This window comes from Lutra lutra, chromosome 17 (genome assembly GCF_902655055.1).
Source record: "Lutra lutra chromosome 17, mLutLut1.2, whole genome shotgun sequence".
NCBI classification, from domain to species: domain Eukaryota; kingdom Metazoa; phylum Chordata; class Mammalia; order Carnivora; family Mustelidae; genus Lutra; species Lutra lutra.
This window is the reverse complement of record NC_062294.1, coordinates 7270888-7293186: the sequence shown is the minus strand read 5'-3', so window position 1 is coordinate 7293186 and position 22299 is coordinate 7270888. Positions and strand designations below refer to the sequence as shown.

Genomic DNA, 22299 nt, shown 5'->3' with positions numbered 1-22299 from the left:
TCTCCAAAGAAAGAGACAGGCAGCCAATAAGCTCATGAAAAGACACCCAACAACATTAGTCATCAGGAAAATGCACACCAAAACCTCGGAGAGATGCCACCTCACGCCCACTCCAAGAGCTACAATAACGAGAACAGATAGTAACAAGTGTTGACAAGGATGCAGAGACAACAGAGCCCTTGTATATGGCCAGTGGGAATGGAAAATGGCACAGCCACTGTGAAAACAGGTTGGCAGTTCCTCAAAGAGTTAAACGCAGAGTTACCATATGACCCAGCAGTTCCACAAAGAGAGAAACAGCCAAGAGCACTGAAAACACGTTCACATGCGAACTCGTACACAAACATCTGCAGTGATATTCGTCACAACACAGTAGTCAAAGATGGAACCAAGACAAACGTCCATCACTGAACGACTGATGGACCAAACGTGGCACATCCATACGAGGGAAAGGAAGGAAGCATGGGCGTGTGCTACTCCAGGGATGAACCTTGAAAACATGGTGTTCAGTGGAGGAAGCTGGTCACAGACCACATACGATATGCTTCCGTTCACACGGAATGTCCAGAACAGGCAAATTGGTAGATACAAAAAGTAGATTTGTGGTCACTGGGGACTTGGTGAGGGAAAATGGGGAGAGGATGGCAATGGGCATGGGGTTTCCTTTGGGGGTGATGGAAATGTGCTAGAACTAGATCGTTGTGAATATACTTAAAAATGTACATGTTAAAAGGGTGAAATCTATGGTATGTGAATTCTCTCTCAATTGAAAAAAAGTAAGCGAGCTGAGTGACTAGGATTCCATCCAAAGCAAGGAAATTTGACACGCTTGGAAAAGCCCAAGATACATGAAGGTGCCCTGTGACTAATTCTGGGACCTGGATCAGTTTTCCGAATCTCTCCATTCACTGGGGTCTTCATCTGTCAAATGGGATAGTATGACTACCTGGTCATAAAGATCAAATGGATAATGTATGTAAGGTCATCAGCACATGGTTTCCCAGAGTCAAGTTTGCATGTGTGCTGGCTACCATCATAGGCTCCTGATGGAACAGAGAGAGAGCCAGTGCCCCATTCTGAATGAGAAGCCCTCTCAGCCTGACCCTCCCCTCGGGTCCCCTGCCTCTCACCTCGGGGGTCAGCGCGTTGTTGTCCGAGGTCTGGCTGGACAGCAGGATGTGTGTGAACCCCTCTTCCTTCCGCACGACAATGTCCCGAAACCTACAGTTGCTTTCGTTCTGCCGGACGCTGTACCTGAGCCTCTTGTCAAAGACATAGTCCTTCTCTGCTTCCAGCTTCCTCTTCACGGGGCTGTGCAGGTTTAATCCCCCGTTGGTCAGAGCAGAGCCTTCCAAAATCAGATAACCAAAGTGAGAAACTGACATAGGAACAGCCAGGCAAGAGGGCAACCACAGCACGTGCAGATCGGGTGTGGCGGGACCTCCATGCACCCTCGGATCTCGGGTGGAGAAGGGCCCGGGGCTTAACTGCCTCATCTCCAAATCTGAAATAGGATGGAGAGCGCTCTCTGTGGAGGGCCCCCTATGACCCTCCATCCCCCTCCCACACACCTACCTGGGAGCCTCTACCTGTGCTCATGTGCATTCAGCAGCAAGAAACCCACAACTTCGAAAACTGATGGCCACAAAACCAAATAGACCAATGAAAACACTGCAGCTTTATTCATAATCACCCAAAACTGGAAGCAACCAGTATGTCTTTTCCTCGGCAAATGAATAAACAAGCTGGTATGTTTGTAATGTGGAGTATTATTCAGCCATAAAAAGAATTCGTCGTCAAGCCATGAATGAACACAGATGAATCTTGGATGCATATTGCTAAGTGAAAGAGGCCAGCACGATTCCCATTACACAGAATCAGTCAAAAGATCAGCGGTTTCTAGGAATCAGGAAGAAGAGGAGGTGGAACAGGGGAAACACGGGATTCTGAGGGCGATGAACCGACTCTATAGGATACCATGATGGTGAATGTGGGACATTTAAGCATTTGTCAAAATCCAAAGAGTTTTGCCACACAGACAGTGAAGCTTAAAGGATGCAAATTAAAATAAACACATTGACGAGACTGGGGAGTCCAAGGATGACACGCAGCATGTGATCAAAGAATCAAACTATAGGACCGACGTGTGAAACATCCTCACCAAAGGGGGGGGAGGCCCTCGGCACCTGAGAAACTCCAGGAATGACTGGAGGAGTTTGTAAAACTAAAGGCAAGATAGTCCACGGAGAAACCCTGTGCTCCAGCTGGTGGATCCGATTCCCATGGATGGGGGTGAGAGTTCAGATTCTGACACCATTACCCACGTGTGCCAGAACTGAACGGTTAAAGGAATGGAAGGCAGATGGCAGGAGCAATGCTTCTCACCAGTGGAGCAGGGCTTTACAGATAAGCAAGGGGAGGGGGCCAGAAAGATCCATGTGGCAGTGGGTCCACACTGGAAGATACCAGGATGACCTCATGAATCTGTAACACAGATAGAGACAGTTACATTCAGACACAATAACAGGTACGTGTGTGTACACAGGGCACTATACATGCGTGTATTTCCTCCACCTGTCAGCGGAGAGGACCCAGAACCACTGACACCCCAATAGCAGCGAGCATACCGAGGGCCCAGGTGTGGGTTTCTGATACCACTCTCAGGAAAGGGAACCAGGATTCCCTGAAGAAACGGCAGATTCCAGGCCTGAGGCAGGAAATAAACAAGATAAGCTTGTGGTGGTGGAAAGGAAGTAGTTAAAAAAAAAAAATCTCTGCGGTGAAGACACATGTCAAAAGGACAGAGGAGCCAACTGAAAGAGCTCCCGATGGTCAAAGGTTGACCAACGTGGATAACACCACAGACTGGAATTGCATTATAACTGAAGCATAAAATCAGTACCCGTGAGTCCATACCGATGTCAGTAAGTGATCAAATTCATAAATAAATGGGCGAGAAGACACAGATCTCCCACATAGAAGAATTCCAACCAGCTTCTATAGATTCCCTGCCCACAGGGAGGCGGAGCCCCAGTCATTAAGTGTGGCCTGAGCTGGTGACTTCCTTCCGCACAGCACAGCATGGAAGGTTGGGGGGCAGGGTTGTAACTGGCCGGCAGAGAAACCTGACTGGGGTAGATGGAGAAGGCAAAGTCCCCTCAACCAGGTGACGGAGACCAACGTGCACAGTAATGAGTCACGGTGATGGCATATGTCCTCAACACAAGTGGTCTTCCAAAAACCTACAACCCTGTTTCTAGGCATGCAAAAAAGATGAAACAAATCCAAATTGAGGGGCACTCTACAAAATACTTCATCAGTACATTTCAAAATGGTCAAGGTCATCAAAAACCAGGAAAGTCAGAGAAACAGCACAGCTCAGAGGAGCCTAAGGAGACACAACAACTCACTGTAATGTGAGATCCTAGATGGGATTCTGGAACAGACATTAAGCAAAAACTAAGGAAACCTGAATAAGGTAAGGACTTTGGTTAATGACGGTGTATCAGGACCCGTCATCAACTGTAGCAAACGCACCACTCTTATGTAAGATGTTAATAATGGGAGGGAGCTGAGTGGGGCCCACAGAGAAACTCTCTGCATTACCTCCCCAATATTGCTGTAAGTCTAAAATTGTTTCCAAAAGTGAAGCTTATTTTACTTTAAAATTAAGTTCATCATCATAATTTTTTAAAACCCCACAAAATAGTCCTCAGACCATTCCGACATGCAGGCAGGTTTGAGAACGCAGACCAGTGGTTCTTACACTTGAATGTGCATCAGGATCATCTGCAGACTGTTAAAAATCCACCTGCTGGGCCCCACTCCAAACTGCTGCTACTGCTTCAGCAACCAGGCTCTGAGACCCAGGGTCCAGACAAATCAGGGGTCATCCATCACCAGATGCCTCCCTGATGCCCAGGTGTGCCCTCTTCTTGAAAGCTGGTGAAGGTCTGAACATCTTGTTGAGGGTCCCATTGCTGCTGGGGATGGTAGGTGACCGCCACATGCAGGATGGAGCTGCTGGGAGGTAGGAGGTGGGGGTACAAGGAAACCCAGAGAGGGACTTCCTACCTGTTAGAGCCTCTCCTTTAGTTTCTGGTGGGGATGCTGGAACCCAACCAGAAGCTGGTCCCCTGAAGCCCAACCTGCCCCCTGCTTAGGGAAATGACTGTGTTAGCTGATCCTCTGAGAGCAGGTTAGGAGTATGAAGAAAGAGAACGTATTTAAAGGACCTAGAACACAGTAAGCAGTGAATGAATGGTGGGGCCTATTTGCTTTATAATAATTATTGCCTGGATCAGCACAAAGGTATTCCGGCAATATTTTCTGTATGAACCCTGTCTCCCAACAATACTGTCAGTATCTTAAGGGTAGCACCACTGTTACACACAATACAGCCCAGCATAGTACCTGGGCACCAAGAAGTTCCCAGGAATTCCCAGGAATCATTCTGTGGCCCCCAGAGCCTTGAGTCACCCTGTGGGTAGACTGAGATCCTTACTTCACATCGTGGGTTTCAGGGTATCAAGAACCAAGTCCAAGGCAGGGATCAGGAAATGATTCCCTGACAGGCCCCTCCTCCTGCACGCGGGGTCCCCACCCAGGTGGGGACAGAAGCAGCAGGGCTTGTGTCATTGGACCGCTTCCCTGAAGTCTCCTCATTTTGTACTTTTCCATCACTCAAAGCAACTGGGCTTTGTCAAGCCCCACGATGCGGGTAAAATGATTCAATGAACTCCAGAAAGTAAACGCGAGCATTTAATTAGAAGGCTGGTGTAGAGGGAGCTGTTTCTTCAGGGTTAACCTCAAAACCTTCGGCTCCACGGAAGAGCTTCCTAATTGGAGCTGGCCAGGGTTTCTGCAGCAGCCGGGGCAGATCCGTGCCACGGCCTTGCTGGCAGAGGTTAGCGCATCCTAGCAGCTGCTCTCGGAGGCCACTGGCTCCCGCCTGGGAAAAGACAGAAGCTCGGGGCTTGGGCACGTCAGCGCCTTCCAGGTGTGGGAAAGTTCTGATCAAAATCCTCCCGCCCCAACCCCCCCAGCCAGGTCAAGGCACTAATTAACAATTATATGAGAGAGAAGGACTGGAGGCTGAACTTTTGTGAGTTCTATGGGTCGTCTACCAATGTCTCAACAGTCCTACAAAACTGCTGGTGTTTGTCTATTTTGCAGGTAAGGAAAAGTGAATAAATGGCTGGAAGTCACAGAGATTTCAAATGGTGGAGCCAGGGCTGGAGTCAGCTCTCCCTCATTTTATTTATTCATCTAAAATCTGATTGTTTTTCACCTCCTATAGGCTGGCTGGAGGCTAGATGACAGAGATGCAACAAAAAATGAGAGAACAGAGGTCCCTGCACTCAGACTTTGGGGACTCAGGTCGGGGAGATGAAAAGTCAACGAGTGAACTATTACCTAAAATTGGGACAGATGGGAAAATACTGAGTGACGTGATAGAGAGTAATGGGGACAGGGGTCTCTGAATTCAAAGCTGGTGGGCTTTCTTCACGAGCACAGGATAAAGCAGCCCTCACCGAACCATGTGGCCAAATAAACCACAAAACTACCTGAGGGAAACAGACCTGTTTGTTCTCTGTCAGGACACGGGGCTGTCATCTCTGATGGTGACTTGGAAGCACCATCTTTGGGCCCAAAAGAGGAGAGCCGTCCTGAGGGCCCAGATTCACATCTAAACCTAAGTGGTTAACATGGGCCCTGTATCTCAGGAGATGCCGAGCAAAGCCTCCCCCCAGAAACCCTCAGGTGCTGGCCTCACACCGAGCTGCCCTTGAGGCCTCTCCCCTGCTGTGGCATCATGCTTCCTGAAACTGTGGCAGGTTGACTGGGAAGATACCACGGGAAACAGAACATGCTGGAAGCATGGAAGCTGAAGGCTTTTCCACCAGACAGTGTGGAAGTCCCAGCCCTGTGTTTGCTAACTGGGAGAAGCTGGGAACCCACATGAGCTCCTGAGCATTTATCTCCTTGATGAGAAAATGAGACTAACAGAATCTGCTTTTCAGGGTTGTTTTCAGTTCAGTTAAAGAACCAGTAGGAGATTAGCAAGCACCTGGCTCATCTCAGGCACTTCACAAAAGTTAGCTGAAGGACCCCAAGTCATTGCAAAAAAAAAAAGGAATTAACTGGTGAGCCTCTAAGCCTGAGGCACAGACCCAGGCCAGGATGTGGTATTCCGGGCACAGGGGGACAGACCGCCCCATGAGTCCATAAATCAGGGGGAAACCCAACAAGGGGCCAGCCTTTAGCCCCCTACACTCCCTCCCATGAGCTGCAAGGCTGGGCGGCTCCCTCACCCATACTCTGTGTCCCCATTACCCACGTGCAGCCTGGGAAAAAACATTCCTGCCTCACACGATTGTTGCCAAGTAAAGGAAGTGATGGCAGCTGCATTCCTGGGGCACAGGATACTTTCCTTCCTTTTTTTCCCTTCAAACCTTCCCACATTCCTTCCTTCGGAGTAAATACAAAGGAGTTTTTGACGTTAAGAAGGTTCCATAAAATCACGCTGTGACATAGCTCCTTTGCTCCAAACATGCGGAAGTGGTCAATAAATACCAGGCTCACAAACAAGATAATCATCTCTGTGCGTGAAAGGCAGAATGTCGACACAAAGCACTACGTGGGGATGGGGGCTGGGAGTGCTGGGCAGGAGGCACATACAAGGGTGGGAAAGACCAATGTCCCATGCAACTCGAGAAAGGGGACCCCTGGCCCAGGGCTTGACCCCAGGGGGTGGTCCAAGGCCCCCTCTGTGAAGGCATGCCAACAATAAGAAAACCACCAGCTGTCCATGGCCATAGGTTTTGGGGCACTCCGGGCCAGGTGGAGGCAAACACAAACTATCGTTGGGGTGTGGGGGTGGAAGCAAAGAAAATCAAAACACAAATTTACCTCTTAATATGACCCCGAACACCAAAATTCCAAAACCTGAAGACATCTAACGCTTAGAGACCTAGCTAACAAAATCAACACTTGTGACATGAATTACTCCAAGGAAGATAACATGAGTATCATGGAATAATCTGACAAGTACTTTAAAACAGGAATGTTTCAATGCTCAAAGTGACAGAGGCAAGGGAAAAAAACCACAATTATTGAAAATAAACAAGAAATTCTCAAAAAAAAAAAAAACCAGAAGGAAAAAAAAAAACAAGGGTGAGGGTAAGGTAAAGACCAAATGAGAAGAAAAATGGCAAATAGGAGAAAAATATTTGCATATCACAGATAAAAGACCAAGATGGCCAAATTGTAAGAAGTTTTAAAAATGAGTCAAAAAGCCCCAGATTGCTCCTTTAACAAAGAGTGGACAGAAGATATGGGCAGGAGCCCACAAATATTACATGAAAATAGTGCTTAAACATAAAACCCCAACTTTCTTCAATAATGTAAACTAAAACTCAAAATTGTGGACTAAGAATTAAAATTATATTGAGATACCATTTCTCACCCACCTGCTTGGCAAAAGTTCAAAATCCTGACACTACACTCTGCCAGAGAGGATGTGGAGAGTCGGGCATTCTCTTAATTGTGGGTGGAAGGCAAAATGGCATAATAGCAATGGAAGGGAATTTGGCAACATGTGACAAAGCTATTTATGTGCTTAGTCTCAAGCCTGCAATCCAATCCTAGAAATGTGACATCAACATAAACCTCTAACAGTACCAAAAAAATATATGCACCTACGATGACACCCTACAGCACTCTTTGCAATTGCAAAATATTGGAAGCTATCTAAATATCCAAGAGTGGGTTGGGGACATAAACTAGGGTGCATCTATACGATGGAATACTATGCAGCTGTAAAAAAGAATGGTCACTGTCTCTATGAGCTAATAGGGAGTGGTTTCCAAAATATATCTTCATGTGGAGAGAGACAAGGTGCAAAAGTGCTTTACATTTAGTGTAAGGAAAAAAGGGAAAGAGATAAATCTGATTTTTATTTTTCAGAAAGAAACACAGGATGAATAAACCAGAAGATGATGAAACTGGTTCTGCAAAAACAAGTGGGCACAAGTGGTTGGCAGGGAGAATAGAGCAGAAGGAGGTGGGGGGACAGAGGACACTGTTCTGAGTACATCTTTCTATTTTAAGTCCTGGAAGCATATTAAAGTATGTCAAGAAAATACAATCAGGGAGGATGAAGAAAAATAAACTGAATGCAAACAGGAAGAGAGGAACTAATCTTATCTCAAATGAATAACATAAGGACACTGGGGGAGGGTAGAGAACCAATATGAGTAACTTTTGAGTGCAAAATTATGACTTACACACCCTCAAACAAACCCTGAACTCTCCCTAGTGGGTTTGTTTTCATACGGTAGAGCAATTCAAGAATTATTTTATAGGCAGTACAGGGTTGAGCTGATGAGTAAAAGTGTGATGTTGTGGACAGACAGGGTTCTCTCAATGGAAGAAGGGTCAGAATAAATATGGAATGGGGAAGGCAAGGAAGAAATGCGTGGGAATGGAATGGAAGAAATTTAGACCATAACAGAAAAAATTGGAATATGGATCATAGATTAAATTACTATATCAATGTTAAGTTTCTGAAATTTATAACTGTACTGTGTTGGCTTAAAAGAGTATCCTTTTTCTTAGAAAATACCAATTATGAACATTAAGGGGTAAAGAGGCATAATGTATGTAATCCATACTTAAATGGTTCAGAAAAAGAATAATAATATGTATATAATTTGTATAATCATTTCTACATAACTTATGAGTGTGTATGTGAGTCTGTATCTAAACATATGTACACATATGTGTACATATACATAAACATAAAGAGAAAGAGAGGGCAAACAGGGTAAAATGTTTAAAAAAACTGATGAATGTGAAAAAAACCTCTTCATGAGGTTTTCTGTAAGTTTTAAAATACTTTAAAACAAAAAGTCAAAGAGGAGCAAGATGGCAGAGGAGTAGGAGACCTAAATATCATCAGGTTCCAGGAGATCAGCTGGATAGTTATCAAACCCTTCTGAACAGCTACAAACTCAACAGGAGATCAAAGAGAGGAGCAGCAATTCTAGGAACAGAAAATCAACCAGTTTCCAGAAGGTAGGATGTGTGGAGACATGAATTTGAGGCAACAAACAGGAAGATAAATTGCAGGGGGAGGGGCCGGCTCCCAGCAAGTAGTAGAGCAGTGAAGCACAAAATCAGGACTTTGAGAAGTCTGCGCCACTGAGGGACGTCACCCCAAAGGCTAAGCGGGGATGGAGCACTCATGGGGACAGTATGGTCTCAGGACCCGCGGGGTCACAAAAAGACCAGGGGTGTCCAAGTGTGGCAGAGCTCCCAGGTATCAGAGCAGGGAAGTCTGCCTCAGAGTCAGAGCTAAGGACGGGGCTCTCAGCTCGGGCTTACCTTAGACCAGGATCCAAGGCACAGTTGGACCACTGCTCGTCGGGCAGGGACCCCACAAGATGTAGATCTAGGAAAACTCACCCTGCTCTGGGAGGACTGGTGCAGGAATGCGCAGCAGAATCTGCTGGGTTTGGACACTCCAAATAGGGGCCGTGCACCAGAAACAGAAATGCTTGGTCACAAGCCAGGTGAGCTCGGAGTGCAGTAAGAGACCCAGAGATGGGAGAGACTGACTGCTTTTCTCCCAGGGCAAACTGAGGAGTGGGGCCCTGAGCTCTCAGTTCCTATGGGATTGGAGATTGTGAGGCCGCCATTTTCATTCTGTCCTCCAGAGCTCTACTGAAAGCGTTTAGGGAGCAAAAGCTCGTGAGAGCAAACCCCAGCAGATTACTTAGCCTGGCCGCTGGCAAGGGTGGTGTAATTCTGCCTCAAAGACATTTGAGAATCATGGCAACAGGCCTCTCCCCCAAATTAATAAGAACATCCAGCCAAGCCCAACACCAGACAATGAGAACAATGGAACTCCAGAGCTAGGGGAAAGCAACACATAGAATTCATAGTATTTTTTCCCATGATCCTTTGGTTTTTAAAATTAAATTTTTAAACTTTTTTTTCTTATTCTGTTTTTAGATTTTTTTCCTCTTTCCTAATTTTTTCAACTATTTTATCTTATCAGTACTTTTAAAAAAATCTTTTGAAATTTTCATTGTTATAGTCATATTTTATCCCGTCATTGTATTTAACCTTATTTCTTCCATACATGTAGGTTTTTTTCCTTTAAAATTTTGGGATACAATGTCTTCTCCTAGATCAAAATATACCCTAAATCTAGCTCATAGTTTTTCTAGTCTCCAGCCAGATCACATTCGTTCCCTCTTTTTTTTCCTCAACCAACTTCTGTGCTTATCAATTCCTTTTTTAAAATTTTCTTACTTTTCATCTTCACAGTCATATTCCATCCATTCATCATGTTTACCCTTATTATTGTTTATATATGTTTTTCTTTCTTTAAAATTTTGGGAAGTAGTTTCTTCTAACAGACCAAAATACACCCAAAATCAAGTGTGTGGCTCTATTCTATTCACAAGTCTAATCAATATATTTTTTTTTCTTTTTTCTTTTTTTTCCCTTTTCTTCTCCCACTGATATAGGATCTCTTCTAATTTGGTTAGTATATATTTTTTCCGGGGTCATTGCTACCCTGTTAATATTTTGTTCTCTCATTCATCTATTCTTATCTAGATAAAATGACAAGGCGGGAAAAACTCACCACAAAAGAAAAGAACAAGAGGCAGTACCAACAGCTAGGGACCTAATCAATATGGACACTAGTAAAATGTCAGAACAAGAGTTCAAAATGATGATTATCAAGGTGCTAGCTGGGCTTATATAAAGCAAGGAAGGTATCAGAGAATCCCTTTCTGGAGAAATAAAAGAACAAAAATCTAATGAAGTTGAAATCAGAAAAGCTATTAATGAGGTGCAATAAAAAAAATGGAGGCTCTTACTGCTAGGATAAATGAGGCAGAAGACAGAATTAGTGATATAGAAGACCAAATGATGGAGAATAAAGAAGTAGAGAAATATGGAGATAAACAACTACCGGACCACAAGGGCAGAATTTGAGAGACAAGTGATATCATAAGATGAAACAATATTCGAATAATTGGGAACCCAGAAGAAGAAGAAAGAGAGAGAGGGAAAAAAGGTGTATTGGAGCAAATTATAGCAGAGAATTTCCCTAACTTGCCAAAGAGAACAAGCATCAAAATCCAGGAGGCACAGAGGATCCCCTCAAAATCAATTAAACTAGGTCCATACCCCATCATCTAATAGTAAAGCTTACAAGTCTCAGTGACAAACACAAAATCCTGAAAGCAGCTCGGGACAAGAAGTCTATAACATGCAATTGTAGAAATATTAGATTGGCAGCAGACCCACCCACGGAGACCCGGCAGGCCAGAAAGGACTGGCATGATATATTCAGAGCACTAAATGAGAAAAATATGCAGCCAAGAATACTATATCCAGATAGGCTGTCATTGAAAATAGAAGAAGAAATAAAGTGCGTCCAGGACAAACAAAAACTGAAAGAATTTGCAAACACCAAACCAGCTCTACAGGAAATATTGAAAGGGGTCCTCTAAGCAAAGAGAGACCCTAAAAGTAGTAGATCAGAAAGAAACAGAGAAAATATACAGTAACAGGCAATACAATGGCACTAAATTCATATCGTTCAATAGTTACCTTGAATGTAAATGGGCTGAAGGCCCCAATCAAAAGACACAGGGTATCAGAATGGATTGAAAAAAACAAGACCCATCGATATGCCATCCACAAGAAACTCATTTTAGACCCAAAGACACCTCCAGATTTAAAGTGAGGGGTGGAAAATAATTTACCATGCTCATGGACATCAAAAGAAAGTAGGGGTGCCAATCCTTATATCAGATAAATTAGATTTTAAGCCAAAAACTATAATAAGAGATAAGGAAGGACACTATATCATACTCAAAGAGTCTGTCCAACAAGAAGATCTAACAATTTCTAATATTTATGCCCCTAACATGGGAGCAGCCAATTATATAAACCAATTAATAACAAAATCAAAGAAACACATCAACAATAATACAATAATAGCAGGGGACTTTAACACCCTCATCACTGAAATGGACAGATCATCCAAGCAAAAGATCAACAAGGAAATAAAGGCTTTAAATGACACAGTGGACCAGATGGACATCACAGATATATTTAGAACATTCCATCCCAAAGCAACAGAATACACATTCTTCTCTAGTGAACATGGTACATTCTCCAGAATAGATCACATTCTGGGTCACAAATCAGGTCTCAGCCAGCACCAAAAGACTGGGACCATTCCCTGCATATTTTCAGACCACAATGCTTTGAAACTAGAACTCAATCACAAGAGGAAAGTTGGAAAGAGCTCAAATACATGGAGGCTAAAGAGCATCCTACTGAAGAATGAATAGGTCAACCAGGAAATTAAAGAAGAATTGAAAAAATTCATGGAAACAAATGAAAATGAAAACACAACTGTTCAAAATCTTTGGGACACAGCAAAGGCGGTCCTAGAGGAAAGTATACAGCAATACAAGCCTTTCTCAAGAAACAAGAAAGATCTCAAGTATGCAACCTAACCCTATACCTAAAGGAGCTGGAGAAAGAACAGCAAATGAAGCCTAAATCCAGCAGGAGAAGAGAAATAATAAAGATCAGAGCAGAAATCAATGAAATAGAAACCAAAAAAACAGTAGAACAAATCAACGAAACTAGGAGCTGGTTCTTTGAAAGAATTAATAGGATTGATAAACCCCTATCCAGACTTATCAAAAAGAAAAGAGAAAGGACCCAAATAAATAAAATAATGAATGAAAGAGGAGAGGTCACAACCAACACCAAAGAAATACAAACAATTATAAGAACATATTATGAGCAACTATATGCCAGCAAATTTGACAATCTAGAAGAAAGGGATGCATTCCTAGAGACATATAACTACCAAAGCTGAACCAGGAAGAAATAGAAAACCTAAACAGACCCATAATCAGTTAAGGAGATTGAAGCAGTCATCAAAAATCTCCCAACAAACAAGAGCCCAGGGCCAGACGGCTTCCCAGGGTAATTCTACCAAACATTTAAAGAAGAACCAATACCTATTCTCCAGAAACTGTTCCCAAAAATGGAAATGGAAGGAAAACTTCCAAACTCATTTTATGAGGCCAGCATTACCAAAGACCCCATCAAAACCAGAAAAAGACCCAATCAAAAAGGAGAATTACAGACCAATATCCTTGATGAACACAGGTGTGAAAATTCTCACCAAAATACTAGCCAGTAGGATCCAACAGTACATTAAAAGGATTATTCACTGGACACCTGGGTGGCTCAGTTGCTTGAGCAATTGCCTTCAGTTCAGATCATGATCCTGAAGTCTTGGGATCGAGCTCTGCATCAGGCTCCCTGCTCAGCAGGGGGTCTGCTTCCCCCTCTCATGATCTCCCTCTATCTCAAATAAATAAATAAAATCTTTAAGAAAAAATAAAAGGATTGGGGCACCTGGGTGGCTCAGTGGGTTAAGCCTCTGCCTTCAGCTCAGGTCATGATCCCAGGGTCCTGGGATCGAGCCCCGCATCGGGTTCTCTACTCTGCAGGGAGCCTGCTTCCCCCTCTCTCTGCCTGCCTCTCTGCCTACTTGTGATCTGTCAAATAAATAAATAAAATGTTTAAAAAAAAAATAAAAGGATTATTCACCACAACCAAATGGGATTTGTTCCTGGGCTGCAAGGTTGGTTCAACATCTGCAAATCAATCAATGTAATGCAATACATTAATAAAAGAAAGAACAGGAGCCATATGATACTCTCAACAGATGCTGAAAAAGCATTTGACAAAGTACAGCATCCTTTCTTGATCAAAACTCTTCAAAGTGTAGGAATAGAGGGTATATACCTCAATAACATCAAAGCCATCTATGAAAAACCCACAGTGAATATCATTCTCAATGGGGAAAAATTGAGAGCTTTTTCCTTTAGGTCAGGAACACAGCAGGGATGTCCACTATCAGCATTCCTATTCAACAGAGTCCTAGTCTCAGCATTCAGAAAACAAAAAGAAATAAAAGGCATCCAAATAGGCAAAGAAGTCAAACTCTCACTCTTCGTAGATGATATGACAGTTTATGTAGAAAACCCAAAAGACTCCACTCCAAAACTGCTAGAACTCATATAGGAATTCAGTAAAGTGTCAGGATATAAAATCAATGCACAGAAATCAGTTATACTTCTATACACCAACAGCAAGAGAAGAAAGAGAAATTAAGGAGTCGATCCATTTACAATTGCACCCCAAACCATAAGATACCTAGGAATAAACCTAACCAAAGAGGCAAAGAATCTGTACTCAGAAAACTATAAAGAACTCATGAAAGAAATTGAGGAAGACACCAAGAAATGGAAACACATTCCATGCTCATGGATTGGAAGAACATATGTTGTGAAAATGTCTATGCTACCTAAACCAATCTATACATTTAATGCAATCCCTATCAAAATACCATTATTATTTTTCAAAGAAATTGAACAAATAGTCATAAAATTTATATGGAAAAGAAAAGACCCTGAATAGCCAGAGGAATGTTGAAAAAGAAAACCAAAGTTGGTGGCATCACAATTCCAGACATCAAGCTCTATTACAAAGCTGTAATCATCAAGACAGTATGGAACTGGCACAGTTCAATGGACACACAGATCAATGGAATAGAATAGAGAGCCCAGAAACGGATCCTCAATTCCATGGTCAACTAATCTTTGATGAAGCAGTAAAGAATGTCCAATGGAAAAAAGGCAGTCTCTTCAACAAATGGTGTTGGAAAAATTGGACAGCCACATGCAGAAGAATGATCCAAGAATTAAAAAATTCATGGGAACAAATGAAAATGAAAACACAACTGTTTAAAATCTTTGGGACACACCATTTCCTTACATCACACACAAAAACAGACTCAAAATGGATGAAAGAACTCAATGTGAGACAGGAGTCCATCAAAATCCTTGAGGAGAACACAGGCAGCAACCTCTTCGACCTCAGCCATAGCAACTTCTTCCTAGAAACATCACCAAAGGCAAGAGAAGCAAGGGCAAAAATGAACTATTGGGACTTCATCAAGATCAAAAGCTTTTGCAGAGCAAAGGAAACAGTCAACAAAACCAAAAGACAACTGACAGAATGGGAGAAGATATTTGCAAATGACATATCAGATAACGGGCTAGTATCTAAAATCTATAAGAACTTAACAAACTCAACACCCACAGAACAAATAATCCAATCAAGAAATGGGCAGAAGTCATCAACAGACATTTCTGCAAAGAAAACATCCAAATGGCCAATAGACATATGAAAAAGTGCTCAACATCACTTGCCATCAGGGAATCACAAATCAAAACCACAGTGATATACCACCTCACAATAGTCAGAAAGGCTAAAATTAACAAGTCAGGAAATGCCAGATGTTGGTGAGGATGTGGAGAAAGGGGAACCCTCCTACACTGTTGGTGGGAATGCAAGCTGGTACAGCCACTCTGGAAAACAGTATAGAGGCTCCTCAAAAAGTTGAAAATAGAGCTACCCTACGACCCAGCAATCCACTACTGGGTATTTACCCTAAGGATACAAATGTAGTTATCCAAAGGGGCACATGCACCCGAATGTTTATAGCAGCAATGTCCACAATAGCCAAACTATGGAGAGAATCTAGATGTCCATCAACAGATGAAAGGATGAAGAAGATGTGAGATACACACACACACACACACACACACACACACACACACACACACACACAATGGAATACTATGCAGTCAGCAAAAATGACATCTTGCTATTTGCAACGACATGGATGGAACTAGAGGGTATTACGCTAAACGAAATAAGTCAGTTGGAGAAAGACAATTATCATTTGATCTCTCTGATATGAGGAATTTGAGAGGCAGGGCAGGGCGTCATGGGGGTTAGGGAGGGAAAAAATGAAACATGAAGGGATCCAGAGGGAGACAAACCATAAGAGACTCTTAATCTCATGAAACAAACTGAGGGTTGCTGGTGGGGCAGGTAGGGTTAGGGTGGCTGGGTTGTAGACATTGGGAAGGGTAGGTGCTATGATGAGTGCTGTGAAATGTGTATGCTTGATGATTCACAGACCTGTACCCCCGGGGAAAATAATACATTATATGTTAATATAAAAAAAGTCAAACACACTTTTAAAAACAAGTACTCTGCAAATAAGAATCAAACTAAAGGGGCGCCTGGGTGGCTCAGTGGGTTAAGCCGCTGCCTTCGGCTCAGGTCATGATCCCAGGTCCTGGGTTCGAGCCCCGCATCGGGCTTTCTGCTCAGCAGGGAGCCTGCTTCCTCCTCTCTCTCTGTCTGCCTCTCTGCCTACTTGTGATTTCTCTCTGTCAAATAAATAAATAAAAAATCTTAAAAAAAAAAAAAAGAATCAAACTAAAGTCCTACTCATGGGGTAACTCTAAGAAAAGAATATTTGAAGAGGTAAGAGCTGAGTATTTTCTAGAACTTAAAAAAAGGGCAAGTTCTTCGTTTTAAAGAGCACTCTGGTAAGTAAGCAAGATGAAGAGACAAATGATGAATGGCAGCATGTCAGGAGTAAAGAGAAGATCTTAAAATGTAGCCTGGAGGAAAAAAAAATCAGATCATCACGAAGGGTAGACAGACTGATAGCAACAGCAACAGCACTGGAAGAAAGAGGAAATTCTGCCATCGGAGTGTTGAGAAAATAAGCATCAACCAAGACTTTTATACCCAGTTAAAGCAGCATTTAAAGGCCTGAGCAAACAGGCATTTTTCAGACCCCCCAATGCCAAGAGTATCTATCTATAAAGGTCTTAAGGAATCACAAAGAGAAACTTCACCCTATAAAACAGTTAATTCTGAGGAAGACATAGGACTCAAGAAACAAAGCTGGTCTTAAAAATTGTCAGTAAGTGAAAAAAATTTTCATAAATGTAATTACTCACTACAGAAATAAACACAATCTTTGGTGTTTAACAACATTGGGTGTATAAAACAAAAACAATGTCTAATGTGAATTAAAAACCATGTAGTATCCTCCTTGCTATATTCAATAGGAGAACACCCTGTTTGTTTGAAAAAATTCATAGTTGAATATGAATGCTAAAATTTAAGAATACAAATACAATATGTGGCTGGCTTCCAAGTCAGCCCAGGGCAAGGGAACCTATAAAATGTACAATTCGATAAAAAAGCTTCAAAATGTCACTGAGGTGATGGGAGAAGGAGCAGAGACACATAATGCAAAATAAAAGGAAGAATCCAAATATATTAATAATCACATTAATCTGCAAGAATATTAGATTAATATATTAAAAGACAGAGATGATCAGTTTGAACAAAAGATGAAAGAATACAGGTGGGTGAAGGATTCCCTAAGGAAAGACCCTTAAAGACAGAAAAAAATCATCTCAGCTGAGCTACAAGGAGGAGGAAACCAGGCCAATCCACTGAGAAATGGAGGGATGGCTCCAAAACTCTCAGGAAATGGCTTGCAGCTGTCAGTGTGCGGAAAGGAAAGGTGTTCCAGGAAGTGCACTGCAGTTTGTAAGACGCATAAGGAGAAATAGAAAAACAAGGGAAGCTGCTCTGGGTTCGGAGCGGGGAGAGGTAAAGGGCTAGAGAGGCCACAGAGGATAGCACTGATGAGCCGCGGACCACAGGAGACTTCTACCATACAGTATCATCTTTCAAGAAACACGTCCAGTCCAGGCAGAGAGCGGGTCCTCTGCCCATCTTCCCCACCAAGACCATGTCAAACCTCAGGCACAGAAGGGCACAGGGAGGAAGGAAAGGAAAATTCAGACAGATCACCAGAGGACACTGACCCCAACTGAGGGACAGCACTATCCATGCTTCTTCCACGCTGACATGGTCTCTCTCAGGAACTCAGGCAACTCTTGGTTTATCACAGGCAGTGGGGCTAGGAGATTTTCTACACCTGCCCAGAACCATCCAAAATGGAGATTCCAGGGTCAATATAGCCTCATCTTCAAAGTCTTTTCTCTCAATGGCTCACCAGAGGCAATACCTATATTTTGTTGGGTATTTGGTATGCGATTCACATAGTTTACCTCATCCAACTCTAACAACAACCCTGTAAAACCCAATTTTATCCCCATTTTACAGAAGAATAAACCAAAAAGCCAAGGCCATCATGCCATCAGAAAGTGCCAGAATAGGGTTTACCCTCCAGCATCTTGATTTCAAACTTGATGCTTAATTCAACCACCAAGGCTCAAATCTAACACCAATCCTGGGCCCTCCGACTAAGAGCCCAGTCTTCACTGCACAGGGCAGGAAGGAAAACTTGGACATTATACCTGGACCGATGTCAGGTGATGCTATTACGAAGCCAAGCTCATTTTGCAGTGTTCTCATCACCTGCACACAGGCTTGATGCCCCCACTGAACTCTGTGGGGACCAGCCTGAGAGTCACTCAGTTCTGCATCTGCAGGGCTGAGCACAGGGCCTGGTGAACAGCAAATGCTCTGCAAAGTGCTCATCAGGGAAATGAATGAGTGAAAAACAACTGGAGCAACCCCATTGTACCATGTGCCAACCTCATGATTGACACTCTTGACGTTGGGACGCATTCCATATTCATTTCTCAATGTGCTGGTCACACCCCCACACCTTTGAATTGGTCCTGTGCATGGAAACATTTATTTTCTGAAATCAGGTTGATCTTAGACCTAGATGACTCATATCACACCTGCTCCTTCTGCCCCATGGCAGCTGAGCGAGATCTCACCTCTCAGAGACATCCAGGGACACAACGCAGTGTCCGTACTATGAATTTTCCTTCCCTTGGACAGAAAGTAGTAACACTGTTTGTGGTCTCAGCCATCAGCACACAGAAGGAAGAGGTTGAGAGACCAGACCCCCTCTCTGTCCTGGAAAGCCCATGTGCTAAAGGTCTTATCCATCTCAATGCAGCTCTGCTGTTACCGGCGTGGGAAGTCTTCCAGAGCAGCTCATCCCTCTTCTTGTGGCTGTTTTTGTACATCCTCCTTCTTTTACAGCCTCTACTCTACCTTCTACCATCCATTCAGTGCATAATTAGTGAGTGTCTATGAGATGCCTGGCACCTGGGACAGGCTGATGGGCAGAAACAGGCAGATCCTGCTTTCCAGTAGAACGTCCTGCCATGATGGAAATGTTCTATGCTGTTCTACCCAATATAGTAGCCAATAGTTACATATGGCTACTGAAATTGTAAAATCTTTGTTTAATTTTAATTAACTGAAATCTCTCCACATGTGCCCGGTAGCCACCATACTGGACATTGTAGGAGGGAATCCTGCTGTAGGATAATTATCTTTCATACCTTGCCAATCCTGACATACCTTTTCTCGACTGTCTGACTCCCTCCTCACCCTCAGAGTCATAAAGACAAGGGTCATGTTGGGCATTCTTAAATCTCCAGGACCAGTACAGCCCAGAACACAGAAATGGCTCAGCCATTGCTGAACCTGATGAGCTGATAAAGGAATAAGTGCCAGGCATGTAATGGAGGACCTACAGAAGTTTCCATCTCCTGAAGGAAGGAGAAGGAGTGGGAACAAGAGGCCAGACAGCAGGACAGAGGTCTGCTGCTGGCCCCATGGAGAGACACAAGCCAGGCATCGCCTGTCCTGTCCATTCTCTCCAGTCTCGGTCAGCGCCTTGGGAAGCAGACTGATTCACAGAGAGGAGGGAGAGCTGGGACCCCCTGCAGGGAGCACCTTCAGCTGCAAACTATGGCCGAGAGGGGCAGTAAGAAGGCTTAAAATAAATAAGAGAAGACTCATCAGCTCCACAGTTGAGCGAAACCATCGCTTTGTCGACGGCAGGGTTAGGGTTTCCCAGCTGCAGTTCTTAGAAGAGAAAGTGATAGTTCTCATGCATGAGAGCCATTTCCTGGTCTGTGGTTGACTCACCCAAGATCCCTAACGCCTTGTGGACAGTTCTGAGAGCACCCTGAGAGGGGAAGGTGAGGGTGGGGGGGACAAGGTTTACATGTACCGCGCATCGGGAGGAACCAGACTCGGCAGTCGGGGACAGCAGCGTCTTTCAACAGAAGCACGGCTGGGTGGTCGGGATCTTCAGCGGGGACTGAAGTTGAAAACACCCCCCATCACTGCACCCTCTAGTGTCACGAAGAGTTCATAGTACCCAACATGCACCCGAACTCCATACGCATGGGATTATTTCACGGCTGGTCGCTGTCCCAGCCCCTCACTGTCCCCGAGTCCAGAATCCCCAAATTCACCAGCAAAGCCCAAATGGATGAATTTTTGAAAATCATACTTCTTCACGTTAGCCATCGTCTGGCATGTTGTAATGATGCCTCTGGACATGTCCTGAATTTCAGGGAAGCTGAGGTTCCAATGTTACTTAGAACTACTGGGAGGCGTAGCGCCTCCACAAGAGCAGACTGCGTCTTTGGTCACAGACCCTCTGTCTCCAAGGCTGTCCTTGCCCGACTACCTCCAGAGTTCACAGCAAGTTGAAAGGAGAAATCTAATCACTTCCTGCACTGGGATTTCTACTAAGGAGTCTACTGCATATTCTCTTCCGCAGCCAAGGACTATGCAAAACACGGAAGTGCAACCCAAAGGAAATGCACTCTGAGAAATGGACCTGCAGTGCCCTGGATGGGGGGCAGGGCCGGGGGCGGTGCGGGGGGAGCCCGGGCGTGTAATTCAGAGCCTGCGAGACACCGTGAATATTAAGGGAGAAGAAGCGTAGCAAGTAGGGCCCTCACGGCAGATGGTGAAAACAACTGTCAGACACACAAGGGAAAGGGGATCCTTCCGTTGCTGCTGCAAAGAACCTGACAAAACATCAGCTCTGCGTGTCACGTCCCCAGGAGCAGCGAGCGCAATGTGAGGACACGGGACAGCCCCAGGTGGGGGTGATGCTGACATGGTGAAGGGGGGGCGTGGACCTGGCACAGGACCCACATCACAAAGCAGCAAGGGACTCTCACTTTCTCTCTTTTGTCTGTTCATTCATCCACTCCCTCATTCGGCAGGTGTTTCTTAAGCACCTATCATGGGCAAAAGAGAGACCACGCCTGCCCTCACGGGGCTCAGGAGGCTCTCAGGGAGCGAAGCAACAGAGATCACCTACGTGATCAGGTTGTGACCCTTACACACCGAGGTCCGTGCGGTCATTGAAGAAATACTGCTCTACGCGTGCAAGCAAAACTGGACTCCAACCGATACGGGGAATCGCTGTTGGGTGAGCCACGACAGAAGAGGAGAGACAGGCCGCCCGCACACGCTTAGAGCACAGGGAGACAGGTGTGCACCCGGTGCCAGGCACGCCGGGATGGGCTGGCTCCGCAGGCCCCGGAGAGTGTGGGCTGTGTGAAGGACTTCCTCAGCCTCTACCAGAAGGAATCCAAAAACACCCTCCAACTGCAGGCTCCCCCAGACTGATCCTCCAGCCGACCCTGACGGAACCCCCCCAGAGCCTCAGGCTCCCCTGTGGGCTAGACTACAACTGGCTGGGCTGCCACATTTCTTGTGATAGAGCTCCAAGCCCCCACATGTGGATCCTTGGCTGTGGTCCTGAGCCTGCCGTCAACACCCCCACCATCCCTGCCTTCTTCCTGGCTCCTTCTGGCTCCTTCTATCAGCTTGTGCATCACCTCCTCCAAGAAGCCCTCTCTAACTCCCTCCCCAGCTGGCTTGGGCATCCCTGCCCACAGCTACTTCAAGATCATCTTCTCATCTCTCTGTGGTACAAGGCACTGCAATTACTTGTCTAAACAGTGTCTGGTATATTGTAGTCACTCAAAGAGGACCAGATGAGTAAACATCTATAAGAAAGGATTGATACACACAGTATTTTTTTATTATTATTTGGGAGAGAGAGAGTGAGAGAGAGAGCATGAGAGGGGAGGTCAGAGGGAGAAGCAGACTACCCGTGGAGCTGGGAGTCTTGAATGAGGGACTTGAATCCCAGGACTCTGGGATCATGATCTGGGCCGAAGGCAGTCGTTCAACTAACTGAGCCACCCAGGTGCCCCGATACACACAAATATGTTAAGTGCTCTAAAATGCAAGTAGAAAAATACAAAGATCCAGTTAGAAAACTGGGAGGGGTGTGAAATAATAAAAGCTAATATTCACCAAATGTCCACCCTATGGCAGGTAAAATTCTTACAGCTTTCTGGGAAGGAGTTCATGTCTTCTGTACCCCAACCCCACAAGTATCCGTACTTTAGGAATGAAGAACTTGGCCCAGAGAGGCTGGGCCATTTGCCAGAGGCCACACGGACGAACGCCTTCATCTACCCACCACAC

At 44.5% G+C, this 22299-nt stretch overlaps 1 protein-coding gene across 1 annotated transcript in view; it reads right to left on the bottom strand.

The window, feature by feature from the left end:
- The window catches only part of CDYL2 (chromodomain Y like 2), a 164183-nt gene that overhangs the window by 27396 nt on the left and 114488 nt on the right, over positions 1-22299 (bottom strand). Inside the window, exon 3 of the mRNA XM_047711583.1 lies at positions 1131-1348. Coding sequence (XP_047567539.1) covers positions 1131-1348 — 218 coding nt within the window. The remainder of the gene's footprint in view (positions 1-1130; positions 1349-22299) is intronic.